A 15,916-nucleotide genomic window follows, 5' to 3' on the forward strand; every position below is an offset into this window, starting at 1 on the left:
CATTGTTTCTTTAGGCTAACTATATTAACTTTAGCCTGAGTGGTAGCAGCTTTCTGTGGTGAAAAATGGCCGGGAGATGTGATTACGTTGCATTAATCAGGTGATTTAGTTAGTCTTCGCGGCGTACATAAAACACTGACTACTGTAACTTCACTACCCATCGAAAAGCACGTGCATCACAGTTTCAGCAACAGCTGCCGCTTACAGTGCTTTTCTACACACAGAGCCTCACTTCCCATAACAAACCCTGTCGGACTAACATTATGTCACATACACACGTTGCCCACATGGCTACTTGACTTAAAGTGATGGGTCGGAGTAATTTCACCCTAGGCTGCTTTGCACCTTGACCTTGAGCCAAACGACCCCCCATAAGCTTTTTTCCCTTGTTATAACGTTGGTCGAGTTAGTGTTATCAGCTGGTTAGCTTAGTGCAGGCGCTAATGGATCCACGTTTGTATTTCGTAAATTACCCCACTAATAATGCCCGGAATGATACCAAACTTCTACAGTAGTACAAATAGTTTCTGTACTTATAAAAAGAGGCATTAGAAAGTTTGTAACTACACCAGAAGTATATTTAAATAACACTTGCCTGATGGATACTCCTTTCGGCTGCTACTGCGCTATCGCGCGAGATCCCACAACATCACACACAGAGCACAACATCTATTGCCGGAATAGACTACTGGTAAATTAGTCAAGAAGAATCAAATAGCGAGTGAACAGCAGAAGCGGCTACTGCAGCGTGAGGCGATAGGATAAGATGCCACACAGTTGTATATATCCCGGCTGCGGTTTAAAAGCTAAAAAGTTCAATCCAGAGACCTTCCATGATCTGCTGTTTCGATACAAAGAACCGGAGCTTTTACAACAGTGGCTTGTGCGTGATCTTGCGCGTATAACATCCCACTTTACCCACTTAGTCCGCATTATTGGCGATTTATCAAAACTCTCATTGTGTTAATATTTTGTGAAAGGACATATAGGCAACCCTACAATATCGTCACAATATCGACATATTTGGTCAAAAATAGTGATTTGATTTTTTCCATATCACCCAGCTCTACTTCACATCTGTAAAATGTTGCACTTGAACAATCACACCAAAGACCACAGTCAAAGGCCTGCTGACAGCCAACATGTAAGCTCTATGCATCTTTATTTATAATCATATGCTCACAAAACAAATTGTGAATGTAAAATTTTGCTTTTGTTTTGCACTGGCATCCTCAGTCCATGGTACGGAAAAATAGGTGGACGGGTAATGTAATGATAACACACATACACATAAATTAAGCTTCCGATATGCTAGACTCTAGGGCTGTGAACTTTTTTTTTTTTTTTGCTGTGAAAAAGCAACATATCCCTGCAGTTTGGCGGTTTTATAATAGACATATTATCCATTTCGGTTCAACAAATTTCTGCCGTCAGCCTCCTGGTGTTTGAAATCATAAATGTCACTTATGTAACTTTCACAAGAAAAATAAATAAAAATGAAATCCCAAAAACGTCACACAACCATGGTATTGCGGTGATGCAGTTATCGTCACTACTAAACGACTCAACTCACGGTCAGTTAGGGATGGACAATAGTTTGTTATAGACACATAATGGCAGCTGGAGTTTACCTTGGTGTGTCAAGGCCTTAAGAGATAAATGCAAAATAGATAAGTGTACTTACCGGACTGCCTCCATTTTCAGCTCCATCTTCGCTGGTGCAACAGCAGAAAGCTCCATCACTTCTTGAGTGGTGGGCAACAGGGGCACGGTTCCTTCAAATCATTTGCATTTTAAATCTTGCACCTTTTCTGAATTTCTTAACACTTCATATTAATTATAACATTAAGGCTTAATATCATCTTTAACCTAGGTGAAGGAAACATTTTATCTTTTACATTGTTTCATGATTGTTTTCCTACCTGAGGGGGAAGTCTGAGTGTGTAGGACTGCTTGTTGCTCACAGGCTTCAGAAACAGACTCAACACGACCAGGAGAAAGCGGTAGCTGACGTGCTCTTCCTACTCCAAGGTTAGGCATCGCTGCTCTTCCAAGCCCTACCATCGTCTGAGGGGACAAACCTCGGCCATGGAAACTGAAACAGGTCAAATTCCACAGTAGCCAGGGTTGCATATCAGTTTTTCAATACTGACAATGGTTGCAATAACTCTGAATCGATGATATTTCTAAAAAGATGAGGATTTTTATTATGAAAAGACTTTTTTTGCCAAATATTTATACAAGCTACATGGCTCTAAAGGCTGATCACATTTTATTGCAAATATTTTTTGACAGGAAACCTATGATGCCCTCAAATGGAAACTTAAGACTAACCATTGTGAGAATGTGTGTATTTTAAACTCTGTACACTCGAGTCAAAAAATGCTCTTACAATTACAGAAACAAATGGCGCTTTTCCATTACATGGTACCTGCTCGACTCGCCTTTTTTGGCTTTCCATTACGAAAAAAAGTACCTGGTACCTGCTAACAGGTACTTTTTTTAGTACCACCTCAGGCGAGGTTCCAAGCGAGCTGAGCCGATACCAAAAGGTGACGTGAAAGCAACAGAGGCGGGTGTCCTCAGGGTTTGTACATGTTTTCCAAGGTCAAATTCAAGCACATTTCAAGCACTTTCAAGGTCCATTTTAAAGCATTTTCCAGCACCTTATACCACGTGAATTACATACCAATACATTGTCAAAATTATTATTTAGTGTTTTTATCACATTAAAAGAGATAATGCTATAAACAGCCCAAATTGTGTTTCGTAATAGCAGAAGGATCAAATATTTAAGCAAAACACAAGTTTTATTTTTTAAAATGTATCACTGTCTAAGTAGACTTTGCTATCTAACCTGCCTGAGTCAATGTAAAAACTGAGCACTGAGTGGGAGGATTTGAGCCAAATGACATGCAGCTGGGTCATTCTGTGTCAAATCAGACAAAATCCAGGAAAACAGTTGCTGCACCCTCAAAGTTGATGCTACCCTTAATGTCAGTCTTTTCACACTTTTTTCCAAATCTAGGGCATGCCATACAAACTTGTAATGGTTCAGTCATATTGACATGTTTGTCTTCCACCCTACAAAGTTTGGGCTGCCTATGAATAATACTTTTCATTATATTAATGTCCAAATATTGCTTCCCAGATAATGTGATTTTCAGGCTGTAAAACTGAAGTAGTTTCAAGGGCTGAAAATATGAAGACATAGGATTTGAACAGAAATATTTTACAGGCCTTGGTTTCGGGACACATTCTAGATATAGACATGGTTTGAACAAAATTTTAGACAGTGCAACAACAACAACAACCTGTAATTCCATTTTAACCCAGAAGACTGACCAGAAGTGCACAGGCACCTGCCTGATAAATAGCCTATAATATGTAATTGAAAAAAAAAATTCATTTCATTGCCAATACCTATACATTTATCTACTGGAATAGAGCAGTGTAAATATTGCATAAGGCCATCCTCAACCTTTCAGTAGGCTACTTGTATAACACTCCATCTGACACAATTTCTGTTCAGCAATCAACGATTGTTGTTATGCACTGGGCTAACGTTTGCAGGTTTTAATTTGCGGGTAGTTAACGTTACAGTTACTGTGATGTAACTTTGGCTATGTTCACTGCATATTTCACAAATGAACGTGCCATAACGGACATGCAATACTAATGTAAGGGTATTTTATTGTGTAACCTCTCAGTTGAGGCTTAAGAGGAAGTTACAGTAAACAGAGCTTTTATTGTGACGGGAAAAACAGAAGTGGTTAAAGTGTTGCATTTTCTGACGTTTGACTGTGTCGGGGTTGAATTAAGTGAGATGTGTGGGACCGTCTTGGTTCCAGCATTGGAAGCCTGTGTCTTTATTTTACAGCCAAACCTGAGACTAGACAGTATTAGAAACCCTCGGTTACACTAACATTACATTATCACACCAAGTACTCTCGGTCTCTTAGCCTGCGAATTCCTAGCTAGCAGTTACTAGCGTAAACAAATAGGCACTAACGTATACAGTAGGCTACTTCAGTTGGCTAACTTGAAAAGTCTATGTCTTACCCTTCATGTGACTCGAGAGCGCAGACTCGCCCATAGTGAAAAGCTGCACGTCTTTTTTGTAGACTTTACAAGAGGCAACTCGTGAGGTTTGTACCCATTTAATCCATAATTTGTATTTTTCATCTTCCAGCCAATGTTCATTGAAACGTCAACCTGCCAGCAATATTATGAATCCCACTATGGCCACGCCAAGACCCGCCCTACGAAACAGCTCGATTGGTTGGGGTTAGGCGTTTTACCTCAAGTGGTTAAGGTTAGGATAGCCGATTGGTCAGGGGATGGGACCTGAACAGGGGGCGGAGTCACATATGGAAACAGACTGGCAGATCGCAGTCACACATGCATAAGCGAGCAGGTTTCATTTTAAGCTCTCCAACATTTTATTTCTCCATTTAATAAACAAACTATTCAGTCAGATAGGTATTTGTCGTGAAAGAAATACAGTTACAATTTCAAGCATTTTATCCAAAAATTTAAGCACTTTTCAAACCTTGAAAACAACATCAAAATTCAAGCATTTTCAAGGATTTCAAGCACCCGTACGAACCCTGTGTCCTGAACAAAACTGCCATTTTTAAATAGTTAAGGCCAGCTGTTTTTGCTGCCTCCAGCTTCATTTGAAACAAAATGTGTCTTCTGGCTGTAACAACAACACACCTTCGACGTTCTGTGTGTGTGTCGCGTTAGGTCACGGCAGTTTACTCCGGCGCCGCTATGACAACCAGCCAGGCTGAGGTGGTACTAAAATCCGCAATGGAAAACGGACACACAGTGAGGCGAGTAGAGTCGAGGCGAGTCGAGCAGGTACCATGTAATGGAAAAACGCCAAAAGAGCCCAAAAAACTAATGCTCTACTTGTTACACCTCGCTTACCAAGACTACGTAGTAAAAGCAGCACCTCACAGCCCAACACACAATATATGTAGGCTTAGGCACACCTAGCTGAAACTAATGCACTAAAATATAACAGCGTCGCAATAAATCCTACCATAAAGCTACAATGTTTTGTTTTTTATTAATTCTGTTTAAAAAGGTCCAACATGTAATATATGTACTTTAATAAATCCCAAAATGACCCCAATGCGTCATCAGATATTAAGGAAACATGCTAAGTTGAAATACTATCTTTTCTGACAACAATGCTAATGCCAGTATTTTCTCCTTTTGAAATTTCCGTTCAGTGATGGAATTTGTGTTTTGGCCTGTGTGTTGTTATCAACTTCCCAGTTTGACAGCCAGGCCAGGCGGTCAGTTGGGTACAGAGCTCCGCATGAGCACGGGCTTTTATGACTGTCAATGTGGACCTTTTTCACAGCAGACATTTTGACTTGTCATAGTAGGAAAAGCACAGCTGAAATTGATAACCTTAACGATGGCTCAATTCTATCAAGTGTCCCAGTAAGCTATTTCAGTGAGTCAGCATGCACAATACCAGGGCCTCTCCTAAGTGGAATGCAGCCATCATTAATGGTTTTGAATACACCTGTGCTTTTCCTACTATGACATGTCAACATGTCTATTACTACTATTTTAAACACTAGCTGTCAGTATTACATATTGCACCTTTAAGATTTAGATTCAACTTCATGGTCATTTTTGGAGTATGTAGTTTGTGGTGCTGTTGTATTGTATTATACTGACAGCCATTTCTAATATTTAGCGTATGTTAGTTAATACACAGGAACTCTTCTGCATACCTGCTGCCTCTGCCCATAACCTCTTCAAGTTGGCCGAAGCTTTCTGGGCTGCTGATGACACCTATGGGGGTACCTTGCAGCTTTGCATCACCCAAATCTCCAGCTGCTCCTCTTCCTACACAATGTGACAGTACACAGTGACATAGGTTAAACTGGCATTAGCAGTTGCAGCCCATTGAGGTTTGCTCGCTGCGTGCCTTGGGGGGCAATGGGGGTCTTGATGTTTAAATGTTTCATTGCAACTTCCCAGACAGAAAGAGGGAAAACAAAGTGTGCGTATGTGGGTAAGCATGAGGAATGGCTTTGCCATTATCGACTGAAGTTGTATAGTTGTGGCAATGTAATTTTTTAATAAAATATCAAAATTATAGGAATTGATGCATTTATGTTATATTTATTCATGTTATGAATAAATGTTATGAATGAATATATTCCATGCACATTTTCTGTTTATCAAGATTCTCTTGCACTCTGTGCCTCAAGAGGGTGCCAAAGCTGAATGCATTGTAACTAATACTCTTCCCCATCTAAGGAAGTTACTGCGTAAGTGATAGCTAATAGCTATAGCTAATAGCTGATAGCTAACACCATAATTCTCAAAAAATAAATAATCATATCACACAAAATAAGATGTCCGTGGCTAATACACTACCTGGGCACATATTACAACTAGCTGTAACATTGTATTGTTTATTCTCTCAGAGAAGTCTGCAAAAAATCTTTGTGCAAATTATCTGTTACGTAAGTCCTTATAATTAGACATTGTTAATGTACAGTAGCTACCAATAATCAGTCCGATTCCTGTTTAAGCGATTCCCCTAAAATCCAAAATAAATAAATAATACAAACCTACTGGTGGTGTTCCTCTTCCCCATGAGGTCATTGATGGCTCAATGCCCATTCCCCTGAACATTGAGACCAGTGATGATCTTTGACCAAAGGTAGGCAGGTCAACCTTTAAGCAGACAAATTCCTTAGCAGCTCTTAATGTACTGCAAAATATTAAGAAAATTAAAACATGCAAATTGTGCAGTATCTGCAGATACACTTTTTTGTTTTGTTCTAACCTCTTTTGTTGTTGAAGCAGAGGTCTCCACTGTTTGGTGTTGCGTCTGGGTTTCATGTGGAGCCATCGGTCTGTGCTGCGTCTCCAGACTAGGCATGATGGCACCTCTTGCCACCCCTACCTTTGGTTCAGCTGCTGGGAAGAGCAGCCCTCTAGCTCGGCCAACCACAGGTTCAATAATGGGTAAAGTTACTCCCAGCCCTTGTGGGGTATCGCCAAGAGTGGGGAAACCTCTGGCTCGTCCTATATTAGGCCCTTCGGGAGAGAGCAGCAGCCCTCTACTGCGCCCTACAGCCGGGTCCTGAGGCTGTAGTCCTCCTCTGCGTCCCAGCCAAGACATGCTCGACATACTACCGAGATCAGGAGGTTTCTTTTGATCCATTTGGTCAAGTTCTTTTTATAACCAGTTGACACAAAAATGGGTTGACTGCAGGGAAACACCCACAGGAAAAAAGTTAGCTAGCACGTCTCATATATGGTATACTACCAAAGAAAACCATGCACACTAAATTGTAATGACAAACAACAATTTCAATGTACATCTTCTATTCAGAGACAACGGTAAATATGAAAAATACAAGCGAGAGCGCTGTCGTGTAGTAGCAAGGCACTGAAATGCATCAAAGTAACGTTAACGTTACATCTGCCTAAACTAATAAGTTATACCACCCTGGTTAGAAGTGACGTTTGGGATACACAACTCAAGCCTACCTAATAGACAGAGACATACTGCATTCAGTTCAAGAGGCTGCAGTTTCGTTCACCAAGTCATTTGTTTTAATAGTTTGGTGCAGTTAACGTTAACTCATGAGGAAAAAGGCTTGTAACTTTGTATGTGGATATCACCCAACAACTCGTTGACAAAATTACTAAAAGCTATGGTTCACTCTTGTACAAGTTAATTGCTATGCAAAGACTATTTCAGCTGTTGTAGCTACGTTAGAGAGGTGTGTTGGAAAGACAGCGTTGACTAGACCACGTGGCAAATAAGCTAGCATTAGCTATCTTTAAGAAATAAATTTACGCTAATGTCAGCTATTTATTATTGGGCTGTCTGACTTCAAAAAGGTACCGCTAACATTAACGTAACTAGTTTTCCCTTAATCTTCATAAAAGTACTTTTATTTACCCATTCATTAAGTAAGTATCTAGACACACGCAATTGGGTTGTTAGCATGGCACCACAGTTAGCTAAAATTAAAAGAAATGTTAGCTAGCAAAACACGTGTTGGGAAAAAAAATTACTGCCGACTGACAACCACTAGAAACTAAATACAACCAAATACTTCCAAAAAGCTAAACGTTTTTAGCGAACAATACACTGATAATTACTAATGTTACATCATGAGAAATTATAACTGATTAGACAGATATTTCCCACCTGGCACGAGGTGTCCAATTATTCCTAACCAGAGCCGCTTAACTTCTGTACTAAATGAATCCACCTGATACTAGACTTAAGTGGTTGATAGACTGTATGTTCCCTCCCGTACCCTGATTGGATAATCAGTAATTTCGGCCGCAAGACAATTGGTTTAAGCAACTGTCAATCTTTTTTTGTTAATTAACACAATATTGGGGTATAGTTTTGTCGCCCTCTAGCGGTGTAACACATTAGCAATCTAAGTCAATAGTGTTGCAAATGTGAAATTGTGTGCAAAAATGGTAAATCCGTGTCACTTCATGACAACAGTCAGTTAATGTCAGTGACCTGCATGTCCTGTAGCCTACTTTTAATGTAGACTCATATAAGGTGCAGTTAAGTTAAGCTCCCATGGAATAATTCAATAATGACAAAATGTTAATATTAGCCAAATAATGCAGTCGACGTAAAGTAATGTGCAAAACCGACAGATTCTGAAACTCTAAAGCTATTAATGAAATTGTATAGCTACAACAGCTAGAGGGAATTTCCAACATGAAAATTGCAAATTGTCTTTCTTAAACAAGTTTTTCTGGGCTATGATTTACCATGGCATGTTTGATATTTACACAGTAGGCTACACATTTTAACCTGGGAGATACACAACTTTCTGTTTGCGGCCAATTACAGCCCACTAAAGTCACTGGGGCAAGTACTGTATCTTTGTCCAGCTTGGTGATGGTGAGTAATATGCTTGACAGGCTTAACCATATGGTCGGTGGCAATAAATCTAATTTATGATAGCAATTTTATGATTATTCACAAATCATTAACTATCACAAATTAAGCTCAGATAGTTTGCGGGCAATACTTGCGCAGGGAAACTGATCTGAGATGCTGCGCCCTTTTGAGAACTTTTTCAGTAAGGGTTATGACTTCATGAACAATGTCCATATTTAAAATGCTTGAAACAAAGTGTGATTAAACAGGCGGTCTCTTGTCTTTCAGGAAATCACCCAAATTGGGTATTGCAGTTTGTATCACAGCTGTGTATGGCTTTCAAGAGGATTTAGTAATAATAGTCTTACGAACCTTGGTGCCTCACTTTACAACTACAGATATTTATTTTGGATAGAAAAACTAAACTAACTAAAAGATAAGCATGATGAAAAGCTGCTTTACCACATACTCAAGGTCAGCTGCTGACATGTGTATATATTTGTGTCTGAAAAGTTATTTTAAAGCATTTTTTTTAAATAAGAATGCCAAATGAGGTCGACTAACATTCTTAAAAGTCCAAAAAAGCTCACAGAGCTGTGGTTTTCAGGTCAGCGCCCAGGCATATTGGCAATTAGCCCTAGACTCTTTTGAAACAATCATAGAAATGCTCCCAGTGGCATTGAGGTGATGATTTTGTGCGTGCACCTGGTCTCTGCAGGAATAAATGAATCACTGTTCCAGAAAGTAACCATTACTTTGGTCCTTTTATATCACTTACTGTTTTTTGGGGAATTACCAGATGGGATAGAGCAGTTCACTGCCGTAAGATAAACTCTCCTCCTTATTTTTAGATTGATGAACATGCCTTTTTCTATTTTTAGTCTTCAACGAATTCCATTTAATCCTTGGTCCTTGGAGGACAACAACATATAAACAGCAAAAACAAAAAGGGAACCTGATGCGGCTTGTAAATGTTTTTAGTTGTAATGGTTGTAATGCCATCTATTGACATATAGAGGTAACTGCCATAGATGTGAGAATCAAAGTGACCTTCCATTATGACTTTAAACACTGTTCCCAAAACCTGTCCATGAGGCCTAACCAACATCAGAATATGTCAAGCTTGATATTATGTGTCATGTTACAGTAATTGCAACATGTCAATCAATGTGTGTTGTATACTAACTCACTACTCACTCTATGTGGCTCTGAATAAGTACCTCAGCAAAATGTTGGTTGGTGTAGCTAACAGTTTGTCAGTCGGAAGGTTTTATTTTATTATAATTAGAGCAAGCCCTTTTCAGATTTGTGGGGGGTAAGCAGCAATCGGTGATTGTTTACCTGTTGAGAATAAATGCAGAGGAGTTTGTGACTTCATTTTTAGACTCCCTGCAGCTGCAATAACTGGAGTAGGGAAGGCTAACATTTTTTTTTTTTTTAAACAATCCAAGAGGTCAGTTAAGCAGTTAGAAAGGCTTATGGCTGCATATACATGCATTTATCAGGGACGATAAACAATACATTTATTGCCCCAGATATAGCTAAAAACATTTTCATATGTGGTCCCTGGATGGAGATTGCCGGTGATGGCAGAAGTCTGCAGGGCCAACATGGAGAGGAATACTGTTGGTATCTATTATTGTGAGCTGGTGGATGACACTGTAGATATTCCATGTCAAAATATGAATATGGCTTTAGATAAATCTAAGCTAAGAATGAACATGAGGGCATGAGCCCTGCTGTAATTCTGATTTTTTTTTGTGGAAATTAATCACATTTAAAACTGCTAATGACAGCTGAGAATATAAAGTCTATGTTAAGAGAAGAAAAGCCAGGACATATTTAGTGATACAAAACCTAAAGGCCTTTTGTTGCTGTGGCTATGACTTAGCAAATGGGATTTTTAAATCGGTTTGTCCACATGAATATGTATTATGATCTAACGTCTTTGCTAATGGATTTATTAGGGTGTGTTAAAAAAACAACAGCCTGACCTATTTCTTCGATGCACTGCAGTATGTATTTTGAATACCTACTTTTATTTTCTAAGACAAAGTCTCTTTTAAAATTTGTTTTTCTGTAAAAAGCAATCACATACAAGCTGAGAGTGGACTTTTTAACTGTATAAGTCATCACTATCGGATCATTTTCCCCTCAAAATCAAACTTTCAATTCAATTCAATTAGGCAAGTTGTATTTTTGAGGATTCATTTTATTATTGAACAACTACAGTGCTCACAGTCAATCCAAAATGTTAATAAACCTCAATACTGAATATTTAAGGAAGTAAAAGTGAGATTTTGGCATTCTAATGAGAAAATCTATGTGTGCAGAATTATTAGGCAACTCTATGTGTGCAGAATTATTATGCAGCTAAATGAAAAATGAAAATGTTACCATCTCACTTGTTTATTTGCATCTGTTAAAAACAAATCAGTGACCAATATAGCCACCCTTCTTTTCAATAACAGTTATAAGCCTTCCATTCATGGAGTCTGTCAGTTTCTTGATCTGTTGATGATCAACTTTTTGTGCAGCAGCCACCACAGCCTCCCATACACTGTTCAGAGAGCTGTACTGTTTTCCTTCAGCGTAAATCTTCCATTTAAGAAGGGCCCACAAGTTCTCAATAGGGTTTAGATCAGGTGAGGAAGGGGGCCATGTCATTATTCTGTCATCTTTGAGGCCTTTACTGGCTAGCCACGCAGTGGAGTACTTCGATGCATGTGATGGAGCATTGTCCTGCATAAAAATCATGGACTTCTTGAAAGATGCAGACTTTTTCCTGTACCACTGCTTGAAGAATGTACCTTCTAAGAACTGGCAGTAGGTTTGGGAGTTCATTTTGACTCCATTTTCAACCCGAAAAGGTCCAACTAGCTCATCTTTAATAACGCCAGCCCATACCATCACCCCACCTCCACCTTGCTGTCGTCTGAGTCGCAGTGGAGCTCTGTGCCCATTACTGATCCAGCCACAGGCCCATCCATCTGGTCCGTCAAGAGTCACTCTCATCTCAGCAGTCCATAAAACCTTTGAAAAATCTGTCTTCAGATATTTCCTCGCCCAGTCTTGACATTTCAACTTATGTTTCTTGTTCAGTGGTGGTCAGATTTCAGCCTTCCTTACCTTGGCCATTTCTCTGAGCACTGAACACCTTGTACTTCTGGGCACTCCAGGTAGGTTGCAGTTCTGGAATATGACAGCACTGGAGGATAATGGGTTCCTGGTAGCTTCACGTTTGATTCTCCTCAAATCTTTGGCAGTTCGTTTGCGGGTTTTTTTCTCAACACGTTTCTTGCGACTCTTTTGAGTATTTGCTACAAAACGTTTGATAGTTCTGTGATCACGCCCCAATATCTTAGCAATTTCAAGAGTGCTGCATCCCTCTGAAAGATTCTTTACAATTTTTGACTTTTTGGAGTCAGTTAAATCTCTTTTTCTGCCCATTTTGCCTGAGGAGAAGAAGCTGCCTAATAATTATGCACACCTTGATATAGGGTGTTGATGTCCTTAGGCCACACCCTCCCTCATTACACAAACACACATCACCTGAAATGCTTAAATCCAATAAGCATTCAAGTTTATATAGCTTGGAGTTGGAAAAAATGCATAAAAATTATGATATGGTCCAAATACTCATTTGCCTAATAATTCTGCACACAGTGTACAGGAAAGTTTTTTAAAAGTAACAATAAGTTACAATACAAACAGGTTTCCAGCAGGTTCCTGTTCTGCAGAAACATAGAACATTGAACATAGTTACGGCACATGAGGACAGAAACATTAATTTGTACAGGACATTAGCATGGGCTAGACAGATACAGACAACTAAAAACAACAATACAGACAGTGCAAACAAGACTTGGACAATACATAAACAATCAATGTGTGCAAGTGTAACTGCTGAGACGGAACAGTTTGTATGCCTTTTTGAAATATGTGATGGATAGTAATGTTCTGATGTGATGAGGAATGTCGTTCCAAATTTTGGTGTATGTATGAAAAAAGGATTTCTGACCATAGTTGTTTTTGTATGAGGAGACTGGAACGAGTGCCTGTGAGACTGACCTAGCGAGGCGTACTGGTCTCATGTTGTGTGTCGGGAGAAGTGCAGCAAGTGTTGGTGAAGTACTGTTTTGAATCTGAAAATAAAATCCAATAGCGTGGCTGTTTATGTAGTTCTGGTAGGTCAGAGCGTTTGCATGCATTGAGATGCTATGAAATTGAGATAAAGGGGTTTAAGACAATACAAGAAACCACTTGGCATCTGTAGTAGCCTAGTAAAATAGCTTGTTTTATAGTAAGCAGAATCAAACCCTTTTAAATTATATGGCTGATGCTTATAAAATAAAATCCATGGTTTTATAATATTGTGTGTTTGTCATTTGGAAGTGATCCTCCCTTTTGTGTTCAGCACAAAATCACAAACACTCTATGCGTTCTTCATTGGTCATTTCTGCGGCCAGGTACTTGTGTGACAACAAATGTGTTTTTCTATATTCTGCTCCTCGCTTATATTTTGTTATCATGATGAAATTAGCTCCTACTCCGTGTGTCGCTTTATTAAGGTCATGTTCGCAAATCCTCAATTTGCTTCCAAGAAAATGAGATAAACAATGTTTATCCATCCCCCCTGGCCTGTGAAGAGAGACAATCTCCACCTGTCTGCTTTCAGTTGTAATCTACTTCTAAAGAGCAGACATTTGACTTCAACTGACTGATAACATTATGCCAGTTCATGTCAGAGATACAGATGAGCTCCAAGACGACATAGTCAATGGCATTACCTGTCATGTCTAATGCAGATTGTTTGGATAAGACCTGAAGGCTTGCTTTTGGCACTGTGCTCTGACATTTAAACATCAGAAAATGACCGACATGCTGGTGTAATTACAGGTCAAAATGTAAAATGTGATGGCTGCCTGCATCTGCCTGCATTATTTCTGTTATAGGACATGTTTAACTACTATTTTTGTTCTTACTGCCCAATTAGAATGGTTCCAGTGCTTGTGAGCAAAAGTCACATGGATTACCAAGGTTGCTTGTTTATTGGACAGAGTCTTAGTCACCCAACATCCAAACAGGCCACCGGGGATTTTGGTTGCAAGGGGGAATCCAAACAAGTTTTGCATTTTAAGGTAATTTCCTGTAATTGGGTCAAATGACGCTTTCACTTCTGACAAACCACACCACATTTTAATAAAGGAGCACACAGATCTGCATTTTTAGCTGTCTCAGCGTGGTTGTATCAAAGCCCAAGACTTATCCCTACTCACAACTGAACGTACTGTAGGGGGCCCCTGGGCCAGAACCATCTTTGAAGTGACTGTTTCTTGTTGGATAGTCAATCATACAGCTTCAAAGACAACCATGAAGAAAAATAAATGGAACAAAAAGGTCAAAAAACCTCCACAAAAAAACTCAAAATGAACGCAAAGAGACCCCAAACCACAAAGAGACACAAAGGAACACTATGTGATGAAAAAGGGCCCACAAAAAGACACGAAACAACCACAAAGAGACTCAATAAAACCGCAAACGGATGACAAATGACTACAAAAAAAAGCTAAATGACCACAAAGAGATACAAAATGACTACAAAGACACACAAAACTACAACAAAGGCACACAAAGAGAGGCAAAACGACTACAGAAACATGCAAAACCACCACAAAGGGACACAAAACGAACACAGAGACAAAAAACGGAAAGAGATTCAAAATGAATCATGGTTGAATGAATGCCTGTCTATGTGGCTGCTTCCACAAAGATGGAACAGCTCTACTGTTTGCAGCAGTTTGATTTAAATTTCTCTTGTCATGCTTTCTCCTAACCATTTCTCCTTATTGCTCCCAAAGCAGGTGTAACCTCTCTTTAGACCCTCGGAGGGGCTGAAAGAGACACTGACGTGTTGACAGGTGGTTTTGCATAAGCCCTGAGAACTTGCCTCAGAGGCTTTCCACCCTAAAAACATGACTTGTCTCCTCTGCCTACGCATTGGTAATTTCCTTGACGTAAATTGGCCAAATATACCTGACAGCAGAAGGTCTGGCAAAACCTGCCAATGGTCAGTGGCATTAATCTGATGTGACAATCATTACTGTCCTGTCTGTCAAACTGAGCAGTAGGTAATGGTGACTAAAAGGCCATGGTTGTGGTGGCTCGCATCTGAGGAAAAGCAGTGATGACAGGCTATAAGAGAATTGTGGGAAACAGCACTGGCCCCTCCAGAGCCAGGGGGGTGGTGGGGGGGGGGGACAAACACACCACAGCTGTTGCTGTCTGGACGATGATGCAAGAAACCAAAATCCTGGGAAGCTTTCTCATATGTCCTCTTTCAGCATCATCAGCAGCGCTGGACTTTCTCTTTAGATTTGTCTTCAGAGGTTACATTTGAGGAGCCAAGGCAACCAAGAAATGCATCAGCACAATAGAAAAGCGTGTAAGAGTTGAGTTTGAGTGAGATGTTCTATTGATGGGTTTTTGCTTGTTGGGGGCACTGGCAAAATGCCACGGGGTTAATGTCCTGTCTCTTTTTCAAATTCTAGAGACGTGGGAAAAGCAGGGATTTCTTTTTTTTTCTTTTTTAAAGCAAATTGTACTGCATGATTTCCTTTTCTCCAAAAAAAAGGCTTGGCTGTGTTTAAACTCAAATCTGTCACAGCGGTTTCCAACCAGCTCATTCGGACAATTATAACAATACAGAGACGTGCGCTTAAGAGGAGATATGTGTGATATTATGTGGGATTGTTGTGATTAACTAACAGCCAGATATAAAATAGACACACGTTAGATTATATTAATAAAAAGGCACACAAGGAAACTCGTGCTATAATCTTTATTCTCTGATTAAGATGGTGAGTACAGCTAGGAGAATACCCAAATAACCACAAAACTGTTAATGGCTTCGCACGCTTGGACTCCTTAAATCCACTTTGAAACCGCTGCCGAATCCCTCATGGCTCCAGTCTGTGCGCCCTAAGTGATGCGTCACATGGATAGGTG

At 39.7% G+C, this 15,916-nt stretch overlaps 1 protein-coding gene across 3 annotated transcripts in view; it reads right to left on the minus strand.

The window, feature by feature from the left end:
* The window catches only part of piwil2 (piwi-like RNA-mediated gene silencing 2), a 29,948-nt gene extending 21,588 nt beyond the window's left edge, over positions 1 to 8,360 (minus strand). For 2 of the 3 annotated variants that reach the window (XM_035998354.1, XM_031300844.2), the window contains exons 1-6: positions 8,207 to 8,360; positions 6,827 to 7,252; positions 6,609 to 6,714; positions 5,760 to 5,874; positions 1,923 to 2,095; positions 1,685 to 1,775 (exon numbers count right to left, since the gene is read on the minus strand). In XM_035998354.1, coding sequence (XP_035854247.1) covers positions 1,685 to 1,775; positions 1,923 to 2,095; positions 5,760 to 5,874; positions 6,609 to 6,714; positions 6,827 to 7,207 — 866 coding nt within the window. In that variant the 5' untranslated portion in view covers positions 7,208 to 7,252; positions 8,207 to 8,360. Of the gene's footprint in view, positions 1 to 1,684; positions 1,776 to 1,922; positions 2,102 to 5,759; positions 5,875 to 6,608; positions 6,715 to 6,826; positions 7,253 to 8,206 lie in introns of all 3 variants that reach the window. The other variant, XM_035998355.1, reaches the window with a different exon arrangement.
* Positions 8,361 to 15,916: the final 7,556 nt, after the last annotated feature.

The sequence above is a fragment of the Sander lucioperca genome, chromosome 2 (genome assembly GCF_008315115.2).
Source record: "Sander lucioperca isolate FBNREF2018 chromosome 2, SLUC_FBN_1.2, whole genome shotgun sequence".
In the NCBI taxonomy this organism is placed as follows: Eukaryota; Metazoa; Chordata; class Actinopteri; order Perciformes; family Percidae; genus Sander; species Sander lucioperca.